The sequence below is a fragment of the Amia ocellicauda genome, chromosome 17 (genome assembly GCF_036373705.1).
Source record: "Amia ocellicauda isolate fAmiCal2 chromosome 17, fAmiCal2.hap1, whole genome shotgun sequence".
Classification (NCBI taxonomy): domain Eukaryota; kingdom Metazoa; phylum Chordata; class Actinopteri; order Amiiformes; family Amiidae; genus Amia; species Amia ocellicauda.
The window spans coordinates 9,743,941-9,764,668 of record NC_089866.1 but is presented as its reverse complement, the minus strand read 5'-3'; the positions used below and the strand labels follow the sequence as shown (position 1 = coordinate 9,764,668).

At 42.4% G+C, this 20,728-nt stretch overlaps 1 protein-coding gene across 1 annotated transcript in view; it reads left to right on the top strand.

The window, feature by feature from the left end:
- dnah3 (dynein axonemal heavy chain 3) overlaps nt 1–20,728 on the top strand; it is a 63,297-nt gene that overhangs the window by 25,513 nt on the left and 17,056 nt on the right. The window contains exons 20-40 of the mRNA XM_066689917.1: nt 285–376; nt 1,764–1,878; nt 3,194–3,310; nt 3,666–3,845; nt 4,488–4,624; nt 5,714–5,915; nt 6,384–6,476; nt 6,658–6,768; nt 7,497–7,611; nt 9,689–9,887; nt 10,668–10,776; nt 11,419–11,532; nt 13,016–13,192; nt 13,683–13,774; nt 14,254–14,473; nt 15,759–15,893; nt 16,471–16,582; nt 17,191–17,432; nt 17,977–18,077; nt 18,467–18,572; nt 18,935–19,064. Coding sequence (XP_066546014.1) covers nt 285–376; nt 1,764–1,878; nt 3,194–3,310; nt 3,666–3,845; nt 4,488–4,624; nt 5,714–5,915; nt 6,384–6,476; nt 6,658–6,768; nt 7,497–7,611; nt 9,689–9,887; nt 10,668–10,776; nt 11,419–11,532; nt 13,016–13,192; nt 13,683–13,774; nt 14,254–14,473; nt 15,759–15,893; nt 16,471–16,582; nt 17,191–17,432; nt 17,977–18,077; nt 18,467–18,572; nt 18,935–19,064 — 2,899 coding nt within the window. The remainder of the gene's footprint in view (nt 1–284; nt 377–1,763; nt 1,879–3,193; nt 3,311–3,665; nt 3,846–4,487; nt 4,625–5,713; nt 5,916–6,383; nt 6,477–6,657; nt 6,769–7,496; nt 7,612–9,688; nt 9,888–10,667; nt 10,777–11,418; nt 11,533–13,015; nt 13,193–13,682; nt 13,775–14,253; nt 14,474–15,758; nt 15,894–16,470; nt 16,583–17,190; nt 17,433–17,976; nt 18,078–18,466; nt 18,573–18,934; nt 19,065–20,728) is intronic.

Sequence of the window (20,728 nt, the reverse complement as noted above, 5' to 3'; positions counted from 1 at the left end):
TACATTCATATCAGAAAGTAACCTGCAGGCTACCATGCAAGAACATAGTATTGATCTTAACATTCCCTAAATGTTGCATGTCGGATTTAGAAGTCACACTAATTCCCACTTAGTCCATTTCGTTTTTTAATCTATGATTTATTTATTTTTTGCTCTCTCAGCTCTGTCTTCAGATGTTGCAAAGTTGTTTGTTCTTCTCGTTCAATTCTGCTCACAACTGCTGACAACAATCCAAAGTGTGAGGGGATGCTGAGTAACGCATAGTGATTTTCCTCCCTTTTCAGATCAATGAAATCGTGGGGTTTGATGTAAAGCCTGCGGCGGACACGTCGTTGCTGAACATGGTGGAGTATGGGCTGACCAAGTATATCGACAAGTAAGATGATTGTTTGTAGAGAGAGACGCTCGGTTTGTGTAGTTTTGGGGAACATTGGAGCGGCACTGTGACACATTTTATTAAATCGTTGTGATCAGAGCCCTGCAATGGCCTGGCGTCCTGTCCTGGGTGTACCCTGCCTTGTGCCCTGTGACTGTGAGGTTAGGCTCTCCCTCACCGTGTTCCGATAATGGATGAAGCGGTTATAGAGAATAGTTGGATGGATGGTTTGTGATTAGAATAAATTTGCATTAGTAAATGGGCAAAACTCGCTCAGGTTGGTTCCTTTCTGTTTCATCTGGAGCGAAAGAAGGTCTTCCTTTTTGTCATCAATACCTTAATATGCATGGACACAATCTATACATACAATTGATTTTTCTATTGTGCTCAATGCATCACGGTTTTTACCTTGAAGACACAGCTATGCAGAGCTGGTCCATGTGTCGTTTGTTATGTGACTTAAAAATCAATCTGTAATTAAGGAGACATTTTTAATGCAACTGTCACTACAGCTTTAGTTATGGCCAATATCAGTTCCTTGTCTGAAGGTCATTGTGCAACAAGGATCAGTTCTGTGCTCAGAGCAAAACAGGCGATCAGTCATTCAGGGGTAGAGCTGGAGCTTCACCCATCAATGAGGTAACGTACCTCTCTGTAGACTGCCTAGATTGGAACCAGTGGGATATGGGGTAGCCTGAGGTGATGCACTGTTCCTTAATGATACCATTATTTTTGTGCTGCTTCCTTTAGTCTTGTAAGAAACCCAGGGGCCCTCATTAAGACACACCACTCCTTGAATGGACAACATAATAATAAGGAAACCCTGCTATGAAAACTTTATGAACTTGACACATTTATTGGAGTCAGTCCACTAAATCACTAATTGCCTGCTGTTAATATTGCATTACATGAACTTATTGCCCATCCTTGAGCAATATCACCTTCCAGCTTTGATCAAGTAACAAAAAAAAACAACGTATAACTTTCATGGGAAATACAACCATATGTGTCACAAGCAATACTGTTAAAAGCCGCTCTTCTGAGCTCTGATTGATGGCCAGATCCAGTTGCAGTGTGTTTGAATTATTGTACCCAATCGCCCATATGAAAATCAACCGCTTTTCTACATCTTTATGCTCCAGTGCACCATGTTATCGTATTATCTGGTATTCTGTTTTCCCTGGGGGGCTGCAGTGCAACAGCTATTTCCACCACAGCAGCGGTGTTTCATTCACTGACATCATAATTAAACTGCGCTTTGCATTCCTTTGTCGGCAACTCTGCCAACAGTTTTTTTTTGTTATGTTATTAATATTAAGTGTTTGTGAATGTTACGAGATTCATATTTTTGGGGGGTTTGTCTGTTTTATTTCTTTCCTTTTCTTAGACTTGAAGAAATAGGAGCATCAGCCAGCAAGGAGTATTCTCTGGAGAAAGCCCTGGAGAAGATGAAGTGTGAATGGGGCGAGTCCTGCTTCACCTTCACTCCGTACAGGGACACGGTACAGCAGCCCGAGCCGTCACAGCGCCGCCTCTCTGTTCAGTCACTGGAGTCAGATCTTCTGACTCTGGATAAACAAAAAATAGTGATAAAAGTTGAAGAAAATAGGTTATAGCTAGACACTGGTTATAGCTCCAGTATTGCTGAATAAAGCAGACCTTGCTTGTTTAAGATGATTCATTTATCTTCGCTTTTATGTCAGACGACAGACACCCCGAGCCACAAAGAGGTGAGTCTGCCGGGAGCTGTGTAAATGACTATGGGATCGGTTGCCGTAGTTGCAGCTTCTTTTTAATCAATGGTATTAACCTCTCCTGACCGCCAGTGCCTGCATTGAAAGCCTGCCAGACACCCACAGTTAGAAATGAACTGAAGTGTCAGGACATGCGTTTCGGCCGCCTCCTCATCAATGCACAAGCCTCGTTTGAGGTAAAGCTACTCTGTCTGCCTCTGTTATTAGCACCTCTTACAACACAAAGCCGCACAGTCCTCAAAGCCACTGATAATAGGTGGTCGGACTGCTTAAGCCACTTTGCTCAAAGCATCATTGGCATCGTGATGGTTGTTTAAAGGACAGTCTTTCTCAGCCAGGCTCCAGATCTTAAAAACCATTAAGTGAGCACTGTGGTTCAAGGACACTCATCTTTGCGCGGCTCTCCCATTTTATAATTCAAAGAGGCAGACCGCCAGTGTGTGGATGGGGGGAATGGGACGGGGGGCAATAAAAATGGCTCCCTGGGGTACAAAGGCCACCAGATTTCCTAGCTAAATGACTCTGTAAGAGTTCTTAATATTTCTTTTATTTAAGTTACTCCTTTTTTGTTTTGTATTGTTTTGCTACAAGTCCTTTCAGAAGACGTGCAGAGACTTCCCAAGCAAGCAATTATAGAGTGCTGTGTTTTCTTTCTTTGTGTGGTGCTGACCTTGGCTTCAGGAAGTGATTATTGTTTGGCTGGTGTTTTCTACAGAGCCAGCTGAGAAGAACTGCTATCAGAAATACTTTTCAGCCAGCGGGATGTGGAGGGGAAAAAGAACAGATAATCTTTGCAATCTCCCAATCCCACTATGTATAGGCGGGTCACATGTAGTTGATTAATAATTGAAGCATCAGAAACTGAGGTCATCTCAATGCAGCAGATGAAACTGCAAGTTATAGCAAATGCCGTTTGAATATAACTCCTGATTGATATAGCTTGACTTTACACCGCCTAAACTGCAATTACAAATTCTGCACTGTATATTGATCTGATTAGGAATTCAAGTTGTTATATGGCTCTCTAATGCCCAGACACGCTTCCGGGCACTTGTGTTGGCAGGGTACCAGTATCCTATCTGCCGTTGATGACATCCAAGTCCTGCTGGACGATCACATTATCAAAGCACAGACAATGCGTGGGTCTCCATTCATCAAGCCCATCGAGACGGAGTGCAAGGTAAGGGTGAAGCTTGCCATTGTCACACATCCAATCTCATCTAATTGACAGGAGTCGTAGTGATCAGGGTCAGCCAGTGCTAGGAATATCAAAGGAATGGACAGTGTAATTTGGAGAAGTATTGAGATGACACTGACTGCTAATGTAAGACAAAATCTAACCCCTTAGAGAACTCTTGGATTTCTGCCTAACAGGTTTTCCACTCAAGACAAAGGTAAAAATCATGTTTAGATTGCATGTATTATTCATTTGAGAGGCTTCTTTCAAAAAGCAGATGTGCATCATACGGAAAGCTACCTACTCCATTAGATATTCAACACAAAAACTGTCCTCCTGCTTGTCCCGCCCTCTGTAGCAGTGGGAGGAGAAGCTGCTGCTGATGCAGGACATCCTGGACGCCATGCTGAAGTGTCAAGCCACTTGGCTGTACCTGGAGCCAATTTTCAGCTCCGAGGACATCATTGCGCAGATGCCAGAAGAGGGCAGGAAATTCGGCATTGTGGATAGCTACTGGAAGGACATCATCGGAGAGTCGGTGAGATTGAAGGACCTTTAACACTAGCACACCCACCCTGGGTCTCACTCATTTTCGAGCAACCCCGGGTTCTTATGCTCATTAGTGTGAAAGCACATAGGGGGAGTAGAAAGTGGGTCAACGTGGGTAAAGAGCCGTCTGCCTCAGACCAAAGACTCTGTGTAGTGTGTATTGCTTATGGAAACTGGAGTGTGAAAGTGTCTTCCAACCCACTTGACACTGCGCTGTAGCCTGGGGAGGGTCCACCTGGGTAGAGGATGCTAGTGTGAAAGGAGGTGGTCACTCCTGGCAGCCTATCATACTCTGTCACAGTCTGAGCAGGCCGCCCCTGCTCGGCATTTCTGTAACTCCCTCGTGGTCAGAATGTAGCAACCCAAGCATAGGGCCATTCTTCCCTGACACCCACCCCAGCTTCCCTGTTCTTTCAGATGACTTTCATGGCATCCAGTGACTCTCCAGAACAGACCTAGATCTCACCTGCTGTAATCAACTAATTTAGCCTAATGTGTTTCTTCAGTTTCTTCTTAGAATTCCTGACTACACCAATGGCGATTACTCAGTAATGGATTGTTGCCTGTACATCTACCTACACACGTGCAGCTGTGGCTAACCTCTGTGCTCTTGATTGCCGGTGTTTTCCAGCTTAAGGACACCAGAGTGCTGGTGGCCACCGCCCAGCCCAACATGCTGGGTAGACTGCAGGAATCCAACGTGCTCCTGGAGGACATTCAAAAGGGACTGAACACATACCTGGAGAAGAAGAGACTCTACTTCCCCAGGTAGGGTGAACAGAAGGTATACGCCATCAGCCATGTCCGTATCATAGATGCTCTTGCAGCACATGTCTGACCTGGCAACACAATCATCTGGGAGAAATTAACAGTGAGTCTTGAGCAGTGGTTGAGAAAGGAAACCGCAGAGAAGTCAGCTCAGGGATTTCTCACTGACAGTGTGTACTTGGCACAGCAGAGATGAAAAAGCAAATAGAAACTCAGTGTGCAGTGCTCCTACACAAAGAGCAATGCTGTCCAGGCATTATAGTTAAAGCTGTAATTTCAAACAGCAGTCCAGAATCATCATCCTAACCCCTTTGCTAGGTTGTTTGCTGCATTTATCCTGCTTAATGAAGTATTTATGTTTCAAGATTATTGTAGCTCAATGTTTTTTTTTCCAGGAAAGGTCAAGTCATTCATCTGAGATTTATATTTAAAAAAAAAAGCAATTCATTTTGAGAATCTTCCATATATGATTTTCTTCCGTCTCTGCATGTATTTAGTTAATCCGGTTTAATTATAAGGAGAACAGCACTTCTGATTTTTTTTTTTTATTTAATTAGATTTTTTTTTAATGCATAATGAGAATATGCTGTAAATTAAATTAAACTTTTGTGGCGTTCCAATTCAGCAGAGCCGGTCAAACTTTCTGCTTGGAAGTGTTATTTCCACATCACCGTATTGGGCTTGACCTTGGCATACTGTATGTAGCTGCCCACACCAGGATAGATAGCCTGGGTCTTAATCCTGTGTTACCTCTCCCTGTCAATAGCTTATGTTTAATGCACAAACAGGAAAAGACATCAAAAGCATTGTATTTTTAAAAGCACTGACTACAAGGGCTTAGCTCTCTCTTTCAACTCTCTCCATGTGTTGCACTCACAGAATGTCACATAATGAATGTCACTGACTCTGGAATCAGTTCAGAGATGAAAACAAACTATGAGCAATTGCACAAATGTTGTGGTTAATATTGCCTTTAAAATAGTTGCATCTCCAACAACATTTAACTCCATCTTTACCCCCCCCCAACACACACACACACACACATTTCACATCTGTTTATATAGGCATTCGAACTGTCGATTTTTGTAGGTTTTTTTTCCTCTCCAACGACGAGCTGCTGGAGATCCTGTCCGAAACCAAGGACCCCATGAGGGTGCAGCCCCACCTGAAGAAGTGCTTCGAGGGCATTGCCAAGCTGGAGTTCAGCAGTGACATGGAGATCTGTGGCATGATCAGTTCCGAGAAAGAAACGGTCCCCTTCACCCAGAAGATCTACCCGGCCAAAGCCAAGGTGCTGCAATTCTGGCTGTAGAGGGATTAAGAATTGATTCGGGCCACATAGGGGGGCGCCACGACTCTGTTACTGTGTTCGACAGCATTTGGGTTTTGGTTTTAAGTGCTTTATACATGATCTATAGTATTTTCACAATTACATTTATTTTAGAGAGTGCACAGGGGTCAGGGATTCAGAAGGCCGTTTGGGAATCAAGGACATTGGTCTTAGTTTTCTGTTCTGTAATTCAAAGAAACATTCCTGGTGTGTTTGGAAGGTGGATTTGCGGGAGACCATCACAGTGGCTCTCTGGAGTACCAAGGCTATGAGATGGCCTGCGGAAATGTCTTTTTAAGAGTTCTTCATATATGTTTTATTACTTTTTTCTGTCTTTTTTTCTTTTTTTTTTTGCAAGTACTGCTACAAAACAATGCAGTGTACGCTGTGCATTCCGATATTAAAGTGCATCTTGGTTGGTGTTTGCAGGGAATGGTGGAGAAATGGCTTCTGCAAGTTGAAGAAATGATGCTGAGCAGCATGAGACAAGTCATCCATGAAGGAGTCAAAGAGTATGTCCAGGTACTTCCTGTCTATCAGCTGTTGTCGTGACAAATGGAGGCAGGCTTAAAGAAAAAGCTTACGTCGCCATCGCTTTAAATGCAACACGGCAAGAACAAGTTTGTTACCACTCAGTGTTGGAAGGAACCCCAGTGGGGAATCAGGAGTTTACTGCGGGTATGACTTTCTCTTTCTCTTCCAGGTTCCACGGAAGAAGTGGGTTCTGCAGTGGCCAGGGCAGGTGGTGATCTGTTCTTCCTCCATCTACTGGACGAGTGAGGTTTCGGAAGCCATTCAGCGGAACACACTTCCTGTAAGTTCTACTGGTGTAGTCAACAACCCCCCACCCCCCCTCCCATATACCATGCTCATCGCATGTCACCTTGTTCACTTTTGTTGCCTGTGGTTTAACTGTCAGGTTTATGTCTCAGGGACATTCCCCAGAATAGTCTAGACTCTTGCAGTGTCATGACAGATCAGCTGTCTTGATCATTTTTATAAGGTAATACTTTGATAAACCACACTGCATTTTGCCCTGCACATTTGATTCACTGGAGAGAAAGACAAAAGACAAAATATCCCCAACTATATTTCCAGTGAGTTAAAACAAGCATACCTAAGAACAACACAAGACCTCCAGTACAAATTAAAAGAAACAAACAGTGGTTCCCTGTGGTTTTATCCTGTTTCCACTGTTTTTTACAACAGTCTGCTATGAATAAACCATGGTCTTCCATAGTCAACATGACTTAGAAATATTCATCATGGTATATCATGGTATTCCTATGGCCCATTGTAGTAAAATATGGTGGACCCATATAAAGAACATAGAAAATCTGGATAAAAGAATGATACAACTGTAGTAAAACCATGTAAATTGTATGGTAAATATACCAGGGTAAAGTTGGATAAGGAATGACCATCAGAAAACTTTTCCTTTACGATGATCTTTTACCTCCATTCCAGCTATAATGATGCAGTACAAATTACTTGGTTTTATTGTTATTCTTTTTGTTAATGCGTTGTTGTTTTCTCTCAAAGGCCTACTTGGAGAAGAGCAACGAGCAGATTGGAGAAATTGTGGAGTTAGTCCGGGGGAAGCTGTCCAGCGGAGCGCGCATGACTCTGGGCGCCCTCACTGTCATTGATGTTCATGGTAATCCCTCCGCTCTCCGCGCACTCCAGCCTGCCCTCTTTCACAGGCCCCGAGTTCTCCAAGTCTAATGAGCAGGTTTGAAAGGGGCGGCTTGTCCCAATGGGTTCATTTGAAGCTTTTCCATTTAGTGCCTCTGACTGGGATCGATTAGGTGGTAGCAACCAAATAGAGCACAGAGGGACCATCCATGTTCTCGGTCCCTTGTGAGTCAACGTGTCGTTTCTAAGGAGCTGTTTGCTTCTCAAGTCTGCATCTAAAGAGCTAAGTCCTGGGCCTCTATAGCTGAGCTGCAAGATGTGCTGAACCGCATCTCTCTAGGGGTCTGGATGGTGGAAGAGATCAGTCCCTTGCTTTGTCGGGCTCAGCTTGAATCTGAGTACCCGGCATCAAACGATGAATTGCGTATATTGTTCATGCTTCAGACTTATCATCAGCAGGTCAGCATCTCCTGCCTGTAAAAACAATTTTCCGAAGCAAGTGAGGATCACTTTTTGCACCAGCTGGACTCGGACTGTAAGTAGGCCTGCGCTGTTATACATTCTTTAATCCATTGGATAACTATCCGAATTTAAATCTCCAGTCTGAATCCTGTCTATTGCTAGTGATGGATGCAATCTGTAAGAGGACCCTGGTTCAATAGCTGGGGACATGAACTGCTGTACTTTTGGTCATATAAACCATCCATATTAAACACTCAGTGTGTGATTCTGGCAACTGAGAAGTAGCAAACTGTTCCTGACCCTCCATCAGCTTGAATTGAGACAGATGCCAGGTGAGTTGTCAGCTCATGGTAAGCAGCAGATGTGTCTTAATTGTAACAGCATGGTGCTACACTGGCTCCCGATTACCCAGACGCCATGGTAATGAGCTGAAAAGAACTTTAGCGTCTTCTGAGCTTCAGCCACCAAGTTACCAGCTGACAAGAATCTTTAGGAAACACCTTTGTCTTGCTGTTGCTGGTGATTTAAAGAACTAAAACCCAGTACTTTCAGGAATAAAATGCCCTTCTACCTTCATCAGAGCATTTTTTAAAAAGGAAAGCCAGTAAAGATACTAAATGTGCTTACAGTTATGGGACAGTCAGTGGGGCTTAAACAAAGAAAGAGAGAGAGAGATTTAAAAAAAAAACTACTCTGGAAAGCTCCCTTAAAGTTTGATGTGCTTCTACATTGTAAAATGCATATTCAAATTGTACGTATTGCCTTAAACATAGCAAAAGTAATTGAATGTATAACAGAAAGCACTGATTCCTTAAAATAAAGGGGTTCTTTTTATTGCAGGTCAGTTAAGGTGATCAACTATATCAGAGGTTCCCAACTCTGTTCCTGGGGTCCCATTGTCCTGCTGGGTTTTGCTTCAGCTGGGCTCTCAATTATTTAATTGAAACATTAATTGCTTGCTAACTTTGAGTCTCATGATTGTTTAACTTACAAAAAGATGGAAAATTCCGGTGCCTTCATTTTATGTGTAACTTGAATTCTCCCAAATATTTAAAAATATGAATAGGGTCTGACAATATAATTTATTAGTACAATGAAGTAATGGAGATCTCTGTTAGAACCAAAAGTAGCACGACATTGGGTCCCCAGCTCTAGGTTTGGGAGCTACTGCTCTGTATTTTAAAAACAGCTCCTGAGTCTCCCAGCAGGTACACGCCTCAGATCAGAGCTCAACTTGGGCTTCTAGTCCAGATATTGCAGGTTTAAATATGTGTTGTCCATTGTGTGCCTTTTACCCTGGTAAATGTACCGTCATTTTCCTGATGTTGTCCCATAGGCCTAAAGTAGTTTCTTATAGTTGTAAGATGTGCTATACTACATTCTGCCATTCATAAAGCATGTTCTACCATAGTAAACACGCATTTTCAATATGGTACTCTCATGATCTGGTGTAGTAAAGCAGAGTATAGGCATGTTGAACCCATAGGAATCCACTTTAAAACTATGGTAAAATTACAGTAAAATCCTATCCCAAAGACAGAAACAAAACAAAAGGATAAAAACGTCTCCACAAGAGTGACGGAAGCGGGAGGCCTATTTCTGAGGGGATGTCCCACTCAACCGTTGTGTCTCTACAGCACGGGACGTGGTGGCCAAACTAGCCCAGGATAAAATCTCCTCCCTCAATGACTTCCAGTGGATCTCCCAGCTGAGGTACTACTGGGAGGAGAGTGATGTCATCGTGAGGATGATCACCACCGAGGTGAAGTACGGCTACGAGTACTTGGGGAACTCCCCCCGGCTGGTCATCACCCCCCTCACTGACCGCTGCTACAGGTGAGTCCGGTCTCTGACCTTTTCCAGAGTTTGGCTGATTCAGCCCAAGGAAACGCCCCTACATTGAAAGAGGCAACTGTGGGGGTACAATGCACAATCTTTTCACTCCTGACAGTGGATAATGTGGATTTATAATGCCGTTGCCCTCTGAATGTAGCTCATGGAAAGAGTGTAATTGATTGGTACAGCAGTGCATGAGGTCTCTTTTTGCATGCATCTGCTGTGGAGCGATGCGCATGGCACATGAGAGCTCTCTTTCAAATGGCTTCAGGTATTATCACCATGAAGGCACGCCGTCTTGGACGTCTCTGGCTATATTTGTGAAGTTTGTGCACAGGGACAGGCAGAGGGGCAATTGGTTCTGCATAGCCCTGACATGAATAGCTCTGATCAGCTACAATAATACTCCTGCTGTGCATGAATGGGCATCATGGGCTTCACTTTTCTGAGTAAATACATTTATTTATCATTTAATTCCTCCTGGGAAATGTATAAATGTATAAAAAGCAGATTAGAAAGTGTATCGGAAAGAGAGAAGAGGGGTGGCGGGGGGAGTAATAGTGCATAGAAATAGTGAAAAGAGAGGAGAAACAATATATGAGAAAAGAATGGAAGAGAAACCTGAGATGTGGGATGTGTGTGTAACACATTGAAATCATTACAAAAAGCAGACTTGACATTTGAATTACAGATGAGCTTATAAAGACTTCTGCAAAGCAGACACGGCACGCTGTATTATTGCACATAATGATTTCCCACACTCTTGATGGACGCACACAGGACGCTCATGGGGGCCCTTAAGCTGAACCTGGGGGGTGCGCCGGAGGGCCCAGCAGGCACGGGCAAGACGGAGACCACCAAGGACCTGGCTAAAGCCCTCGCCAAGCAGGTAGCCCCCTGTCACTCTGCTCTGCCCACCCCTCAGGCTGCTGCAAAGCACAATTTGCATAGCAACATCTAAAACCCACCCTGGGATCTGTGCCTATTTATTGTATGTGTAAATTATGCAGCAGTTCATAAACATTTGGAAAGACTTTTGTAGTGTCCAACATTTCAGGCAGTTTGTGGCTGTCAGGATTTATTTTCACAGGATGTCAGCCCACTCTCACCTCCTCTCTACGTCTTTTATACTCTACCTGGGGAGCTGTGTAGACCTATTTATATTTTAATATAATCTATCCATAATTACTTCAATGTTACAATATATATATATATATATATATATATATATATATATATATATATATATATATATATATATATATATATATATATATAACATATTTTTCCCCCTCCAGTCATGTTTCCTCAATGTATGATATTGTATTGATGTCATACTCTTAATGAATCAAGGGATTCTGTCTGTCTGCAGCAACGAGCTCCATTTTAATGTCCATGCCTGTACTGTAGAGACCTTTAATGAGAGAAAAGCATCTGTCGTACAGGCTTAATTTGCCTACTCTACCTGCTGCCTGGTCCCTCAGCTGTTATCTCCTGCATATTGTTGTGTTCCCTGCCCTTATATTCACAGTGCGTGGTGTTCAACTGCTCTGACGGGCTGGACTACAAAGCCATGAGCAAGTTTTTCAAGGGCCTGGCGCAGTCTGGAGCCTGGGCCTGCTTTGACGAGTTCAACCGCATCGAGGTGAGCTCCACGTACTTGCGAGATGGGAAATCTCTGTCTGTTGTGCTGGTCTGGCCCCTGTCAAAGGTCATTCTAAAGGCATTCGCTTGGAAGCAGCAGGAATAAAAAAATACATTATAAAGACTGGCTGTCAATGGAGAATAGTAGAGCAGTTTTTCAATACAGTTTTTTATTGTTGGTGTTCTGTGACTTTGTGGGACAGAAGTGAAGTGGTCCCAGCACATAATAGTGTAAGAAGAAATGGCTCTGTTTAACTGAACTTTTCACAACCAATGTAGGACTGACAGGACCGGGAAAATATAAAACTGTCCTTTAGAGTTCTGAGCTCTGAAAGTCGATCATTCCCAATACAGAATTCAATTGTGTGCATACAATGTGTGTATGAGAGGTGTGCGTTTACTGCGTGTGTAACATGTGTGAAGTGTTTGCAATGTGTGTGTGTGCAATTTCTGTGTACATGTAGTGTAAGTGTGCAGTTTGTGAGGTGTGTGTGTGTAGTGTTTTGACTCTACACTGCCTGGAGGGGAGGCAGCCATTAGGCCGTGGAGCCCTAGAGACCTCTACTACGGTGTAAAGGGTTAATCTAACAGTGAGGGAGCACTACTTAGTTAAAGTTATTCACTAATTTAATTATTTGCTGATTTTAATGTTTTAATTATGCATTTGTGTAATTATTGGTATTTCAAAAATAACTTTCTGAGGTGTTCTATCTTTGTGAAACGGTCTGAAAAATGGGCTACCATTTAAATTACTACATAGCCTATATATATATAGTCTGTCCACACATTTCCCCCCTCCCCCCCCAACACACACACACACAAACACACACACACCCCTGTCGTGGAGAATTCGCCCTCCCCACACTCTCTGATATGTCCTCCAACCCCCCCATATCCTCAGCTTGACAACTCGGTTACACAAACAAACACATGTCTATGTAAAATATGCAAGTAGTAGGATAATTAACTACATCATAATATTGTTTTTTCTTCAATAATCTAGTAATAGGGGTAATCATTTCCTTGCATTAATCATATCCAAATGCAAGACTATGCCATGTAGAACGATCAGCACATATGTTGTTATTATTATTATGATAATGATGATGATGGTGATGTTAATCATTGTACTGTGTGTGTTGGTTCAAGAACTACAGCTTCCTTAGATCATTGGAGCGACACAGCTCAGCAAAACCTATAAGGAGAGACAGCAAGGCATTATGGGGACTGTAGTCTTTCTGTGGGGCCAGGAATGCAAAGGATAAAGCAGTGTTTTTATGCCACTAGTGGGGATTTGCAGTAGTTGTTCCATAGACTACAATGGGGGGCTATATCAATGCATATGCCTTTGTTTCCGGGAGCTACAGGGGTGGCCCCCACTCACCTCGATTGCATAATTTTTACTTCTACTAGGCGCTATGATGCATGTAGAATCATGAGGATCGGTTGGTAAAGCGCTAAGTCCACGCTGTGTGTTCTGGCAGGTGGAGGTGCTGTCAGTGGTGGCCCAGCAGATCCTCAGCATCCAGCAGGCCATCATCCGTGGTCTGAAACGCTTCCTGTTCGAGGGCACAGAGCTGTCACTGAACCCCACCTGCTGTGTCTTCATCACCATGAACCCTGGTTACGCCGGCCGTGCGGAGCTCCCCGACAACCTGAAGGTGCCCTCTCCACGAGCACAGCCCGTGATCATGCCTGATGGCAGCAGCAGGCTGTCTCTGCACATATTTCAGTTACTCAAATGATCCAATGACTGGACGAATCAGTCGAAAAGAGCGTGACCTAGCCACTGACCTGCATAGTTTATAATATTGTAAAACTATATGGATTATGAAGATTATAACACCAATAGGACAAAAGCAGTTCATTAAGAAAATGCTGCATCAGAGTGTGAAGTGAAATTGGTTTCCAGACCACCCCTGTGTGTCTATGGTTGCTCACAGAAACTAAAGCCATTGTGTATTCTTGTTATTCACTCAATGACGACCTTGCCGTGAGAAGATCCCACATTATTATTATTATTATTATTATTATTATTATTATTATTATTATAACTTATCCTCTCCAGTAGTTTAATTCATGAGTGTAAAGCAAAATCTGTAATTATGTATTTATTTTTGGAATAACCTAATACATTTACTGCTTTGGTAGGCTCTTTTTCGCACTGTGGCAATGATGGTACCTGACTATGCACTGATTGGAGAGATCTCCCTGTACTCCATGGGATTTATAGACTCCCGAAGGTAACCTCATCTTTATTTTGCTTTGTTAGATAGTTTGTTTGTTTCATATGTTTTCCAGTTTGCACCTCATGTGCCAAAGGTGGCTAACAATGGAGAGCTTTGTAATATTTATTTATTTTAAAAGCAATTTAAACTTAAATTAATTTTCATTCCATTCAGGGAAAACATTGCTGAATTAATCATATTTTTGTCATATTCAGTTAAGCCTCTTATTGGATCTTCTCTTTGGGAGATTACACAGGATTCTGAACATGCTTCCCACGGCTTTGTGCTTTTCATCAAGACAGATATTGGTGTTGATCCTGTGAATGTGATGAATACAGGGTTTATTTGTCAAGTGTTTGTTATTGCACCTCACTGGCACTGTTTTAAATCTGTCATATTTCGATTGTGCAGGGTTTTTATGTCTTCTTTTTTGTTTTATTTTAAATTGTTGATTTAATGAGTAATGCATTTCAATTGTAATCCTTCCCAATCAGTCTTGCCCAGAAAATTGTGGCCACTTATCGCCTGTGCTCTGAGCAGCTGTCCTCGCAGCATCACTATGACTACGGTATGCGCGCCGTCAAATCCGTCTTGACAGCAGCGGGGAACCTGAAACTGAAGTACCCACAGGAGAACGAGAGTGTGCTTCTCCTGCGCGCGCTGCTCGACGTCAACATGGCCAAGTTCCTGGCGCAGGATGTGCCTCTGTTTCAGGTCAGATGTTTTTTTTTTTTTTACATACACAGTTCAGCACTAATCAAAAGAAGGTCAAACTTGACTGACCCTTAACTTTTCTGTAGATTCAGTCCAGGACTAGTGTAGGCCAGCTTTGAAACTTGCATTTTATTTTTGTTATTATTTGTGTGTCTCTAACTTTTCTTTGGTGGAGGAATGTGTCTGAAAAGCTTTGCGTTTTTGGTCAGCAATTTCAAGCAGCGGGTGAAATAGAAATGCTGTGGTTTAAAATGTGGAATTTCTCATGGGGTTGTAGTGGGAGGCCAGAAGGAGCCACAAAAGGAACAATGCATTTATACTGGATTTCACAGTCCAAAGTTCAGGAAGCCTGTGTTGCTGATGTAACTTTGCTGGGCAGCTTGGAACACGCAGGCCAAGTTCTGCCTAAAACAATCACCTGCAGGACTGATGCAATCGTGATCAGAAAATAATGTTGGGGGGTCTTGAAATGGAAGCAGGATACCTTTTTACTGCCACAGGATAAAATAAAACCTTTATACTCCCATGTTTAAAGAAAGATGATAGACTGAATTTCTTATGATGAAATGCATTCTGAATAAATGCCCAGAATGCATTCTACTTATTTATGCAGGCAAACCTCTTGTGCCTTGCAGTGATATCAAATCTTCACTGTAACATATCGAACCTGACCTGTAACTGTACATGAATAACACATACTGTTCTAATCAACTCGGTGGTGAAGTGCGGCTGTGTTACTGTTTGTCTGCTCTATAAGAAGATAAGGTGTCTCTGGGTTATTTATAAGATTCATAGGGTAGTAATAGGATTTATATTTTATGTATGCCCAGTGGGACACCTCTTCTGCTTTAGATAATCACACTAGCTTAGGTAATGCATTCTGCTTGCCAACAGCACAAGCCATATAGATCAAATGGCTGCATTATGGAGAAAGTTTAGAAATGAATCATTCCTCTTCTGTTTTCATGTGCATTTGCTGTGGTTTTTGCAAAGACAAGTATTGCAACTATTTACTAAACTAACCCCCTTGCTATGTTGTATCCAATAGAGAGATTGGGTTTTCTTATCAATCAGTAATCCAAGTACATTTTTAAAAGTTTGCTTAATAGTTGTTCAATTGACCTAAAATTTCAAAAAATGATTTGCAACCATGAAATCCAATGAGGCCATTTATCCAGTACATTAGCAAACAGTATTTTGGTAGAGGCACTTGGGATTGAGGCCAGGCAGAAGACACTGCTTGTTCTCTCAGTCATTTCTCTTGCTTGTTTTGTCTGTTCTGCAGGGTATTATCTCTGACCTCTTCCCCGGGGTTGTGCTTCCTAAGCCAGACTATGAGCTTCTGCTGCAGGCTCTCCAGGACAACATCAGGAAGATGAAGCTGCAGCCAGTTCCATGGTTCATTGGAAAGATAATCCAGGTCCCCCTTTCTGAACCAGCACTCTCGATCTTTTCACACACGCATACACCCTTTCACCCATTAATTTTAAAATTCAGTAATTTCTTACACTTCATAATAATGGGAATTCATGTAGGAACCACCCAGGAATAACATGTGAAAACCTCAAAAACTTGCTCTACCCTGGGTGTACAGACCTCAATCCCAACCCTAGTCTAACCCCCCCAACATGAGGAATTTTTCGTTAGGAATTTGGAAGCATTATTGTAAAGTGTGGCCCTTTAGTTATATCTACTTTTGAAGACCGCTAATGTAGAAGTACTTAGCCTGATGTTTTTATGTTCTGTGTTGCCCTGGGCTGCCTCCTCTGAGTTTTCCACTTAGCTGAAAGCAGAGATAAACAAATTGCCGTAGGAGATAATAAACTAATTTATATCCATACAAGCCCGGGAAACATCAAAGCTGCCTGGGAGCCCTCAGCAGGTCAATGGGTGTTTACAGACTTTAAGAAGTGCAGAGATAAGCCCAACACAACCCCTCAATCAATACGCCTTGTTGCCAACAACAGCCCCGGGCCTTCTGTTTGTGATGCTTTCAGATCTACGAGATGATGCTGGTGCGTCACGGATTTATGATTGTCGGGGATCCCCTGGGTGGAAAGACCTCGGCCTATAAAGCTTTAGCCGGAGCCCTGAGCGATCTTTATGCAGGTTGGCAATCTCAATACTCTGCAGGACATAATGCTGCTTCTCCAATCTTATCTGTTCTTATGCCAATCTCCCCACACTGTGGAGCAATTTTTTCTGGTACTCCAGTCCCCTGCTTTTACCTCCAATGTGGACACTTCACTTACACCACTCATCTATTTAAAAACTCAATTAAATAGCTTTTTGTGAGTCATATCAGACCTCAAAACATGCATGTCCAAGACATTTAAAATGATATAGACCTGTATGTGTATACATGTCTTACTTTATCCTAAGTACTCATTCCGTGTAACTAAACTAAGATATTCGCAACACAGAGTTTAAAATATTGACAAACAAGCAAGCTAAAACAAGAAAGCTTTATTTACATAAGGCAGTATAAGTGTTTCTTCCACATCAACATTGCTAGAGAGAGAACATTGCTTTCAGGAAATGTAGGCATTTTTCCTATCTGAATAGAAGAATCATTAAAAACACATTCTAACTGATAATAGGTTGCTTCACTTCACAGCAGCTCAGAGTCTCTGTTCCAGTTTCATGAAAATACCAATATGTTTGAACTGCTTGGTAGTTTTTGTTTTTGTAACCATGCACCTAATGTTCCTCCAAAGCCAAGCTGATGGATGAGTCTGCCGTGGACTTCAGGATCATCAACCCCAAGGCCATCACCATGGGCCAGCTGTATGGCTGCTTTGACCCCGTCAGCCACGAGTGGACCGATGGCGTTCTGGCCACCACTTTCCGCGAACAGGCTGTGTCCACTTCTGAGGACCGGCAATGGATTATCTTTGATGGGCCGGTGGACGCTGTGTGGATTGAAAACATGAACACAGTCCTGGATGACAATAAGAAGGTATATAGAGCTGTACTGCCTCCGGGACTGGAAGAGTCCGATACAGACATACATGTGTCCCGGGGGGGGGTTGGGCTTAAATGGTAGTTCCGGTGTCCTTTTTGCCTCTTGTTGTTCACTGTGAAGTCATTATGTGGACCAGTGAGAGCCAAATCCAAAGAGTTCATCCGGATGGGTGAAATGTGAATTGCAAGCTGATAGAGTGTAAACACACAGTCCATCGCTACCAGTGTCTTAGTGATTACAGTAGAAGCCGTACCTCATTCTGAGAGATTTTGCTCTTGTCTGCCATTTCCTATACACCCCATATGGCAACCAAGCTTTCCTATTATATTCTCCTCAATATCTTAGCAACAGGCCAAATATTTGTTCAGTCTTCTGAATCACAGGCATGACTTTTGGCTCATCCAGTTACTCAGACGATGACAACAAAAACAAACAAGCCAACAGATAATTAGTGACAAAACAGAGGAAACGGTTTCATGGTTTCCTCTTTTATATATCCTTTCCAATAATGTTTTGGTGTTTTGTGCCATCCATGCAGCTATGCCTAATGAGCGGAGAGATCATTCAGATGAGCTCCAAGATGAGCCTGATCTTTGAGCCGGCTGACTTGGAGCAGGCTTCCCCGGCCACCGTGAGCCGGTAAGAGCCACACGGCTCTCCTGGACAGAGCTGAGCCCTGCTGGTAAAGATCCACAAGAGAAGGAGCCAGTGGACAGATCGGAGGAGTAGATCATGCCACACCTGGAACAGGGAGACCAGAAAATCATCCCTTCTTGTTCATTTGCTTTTTAAGATCTAATCAATCCCCAAACGTCATCTATCCATTTCTTGAAGTAGCCCAGAGAGCCAGCATCAATTAAATAGCAGGCGTGTTTGTTCCAGTCCCCGACAATTCTTTGCACCTTCCATTTCACACCTAATTCCCATAGTATCATGCTATCACGTTGTGTTACATGTAACTCTTTTTCCTGTATATCCAAGCATTTCAATCGGTATTTAGATCCCCTTTCTCCTGATCCCTGTTCCAGGTGTGGCATGATCTACATGGAGCCTCATCAGCTCGGCTGGACCCCCCTGAAAGACTCCTACATGGACACCCTGCCAGAGGCTCTCAGCAAGGAACACAGGCAGCTGGTGAGATGTTGTAGCAAGGAAAGCTGTGGTCAAGACCCAGATCTGTTGCATTAACATAAGTTTTTCCTTATTTCTTAAAAAAAGAAAAAGAAGGAAGAAAGCAATTGCTCGAGTTCGATGCTTCTAAAGTGCACTAGCAGTTTGATAAAGAGATGTTTTATGTAAACAAGTCTTCAACTTGATTGTCACTTTTATGATCAGTTTATTAAATAGAGATCCAAATAATTACATAATTGGATGAACCCCCATTGCTCTCATGTAATACTTCTACTTGTACGACCATTGAGAGCACTAATGAGATCGCCGTGCCTGGCTGGCTTTGCTGAGGTGTAGCTGAGGTTGTTTTGTCTGTCTGAGTGCAGGTCAGTGACATGTTTAACTGGCTGGTGCAGCCCTGCCTGGATTTCATCCGCCGTGAATGCAGATTCCTGGTGCAGACGTCTCCCATCCACCTGGCCTTTAGCCTGATGAGGCTGTACAGCTGTCTCCTGGGTAGGTGTCTATTCTCAGGATGTACAGCAGTTAGACGTTAATGAGACCTTCTCTGTGGTGCTGTGCAGCTCTGAGTCAGTGGGAAGGGGGCAATGGGAATGAGTGTGAGAGAAGTGGCGAGTCAATAAGTTACCCCAGGAGGGTCGATCAGTGCTGAAACTCTTTGTATAACTCACTGACATGTTCAATTGGCCTATGCGACTCTATTGAGACTCTTCCACCCTTTTAGGTCAGGCCATATAAAGTGAATTGTTCCCAGAGGGTACCCTGATTATCATTCCCATCCAGGCTTAAGAGCAGCAAGCAGCACATAAAGATGTAACGTTTTGGATGTCTGGATATGTTTGGATAACGAGGACAGGCATTGACCTGGGATAGTCGGACTGCACTGACTGGCTCAATTTATTCTCTGGTTTTGCTACTGGGGTGATGAAACCAAATGAAAATCAGTCCAGGAAGAGATCTCAATGTGAGAAAATGAATGCTGTACACAATGCTGTAGTTCTAACTTAGAGGTTCTTTGAATTAACAAAGACCGTCAAACAGACTTCAGACTTCAGCTCCATAGTTTTATTATGTTGGGAATTATTTAATTCTAAATTAATAATAATAATGGTTTGGCATCATAAATCAAACCTAATGACTGGAAATACAATACAAATATTCTCAAATAAACAAATAAACTCAACAAACATCAGATGCAGGAATAGATAGAGTTTAGATTTAATTGCTTTAAAAAAAAAAAAAAACCTGCAGATATTTCTGCTGTCATTGGTGCTTTGTACTCACTTTTATCATATATATACTATCTGCTGCTCAAGGCTATTCAAGGTTAATTGAATACACATTATCCTTCCATAATAAGGATAATGACAGGTAATCAGATCATTAATGCAAATCAAGTCACACATGATGTTACACACAGTCATAATCCATAGATTGCTGAAGCCCCAGGTTCAAGGAGGATGTGTCAGGTAGATTTGTGTTGCTAATTGACATCTGAGGCTGCAGCAAAGTTCCACCTAACCAGTAAGGCATATTCTATGTTTTTGCCCCAAAGACAATTCCTAATTCCACTTTAAATGTGTTTTTTCTTGGTAGCCCAACAAAACGAACACAGAATGGCATCAGGTCCATTTCAGTAGCCCCGTATTAGCAAAATAAGTTGATTGGTTTCCAAAAAAAGTAACATATCTAAATCTGCAATGAAACAAGAAAAGTAAAAAACTCTGCCCAAGGACATTCACACATTTGTATTCAGAAGCATTTACAGCAGCTAGGTTTTTGTGTTTCTTATTATTTATGTAAATTAATAATCATAATGTGGAAGAACAGGTAGGCATCCTTGGTTTTTAATTCCAATGTATCCTTTTGAATTTGATGAAATGACCATTGAAAAGAAGGCTAATTGAAATGAATGGAGATTAAATCACAATTAAATTGATGCTTAATGGGCGGACAAGACCTAATTTTCCTTTGAACGGGGGAAAAAATTTAAAACGCCACAGGGTGTAATTTTATTTATATTAATGTTTTCTGGATATAAATATTTTGTTTAAATTACAAACAGATTGTGACGCAGTGTGGCCATATGTTGAGCAATTCCTCTATAATACCCAGACCAAATATGTACAAACGTTCTCAGTGTCCCACTTTAAGTGTAA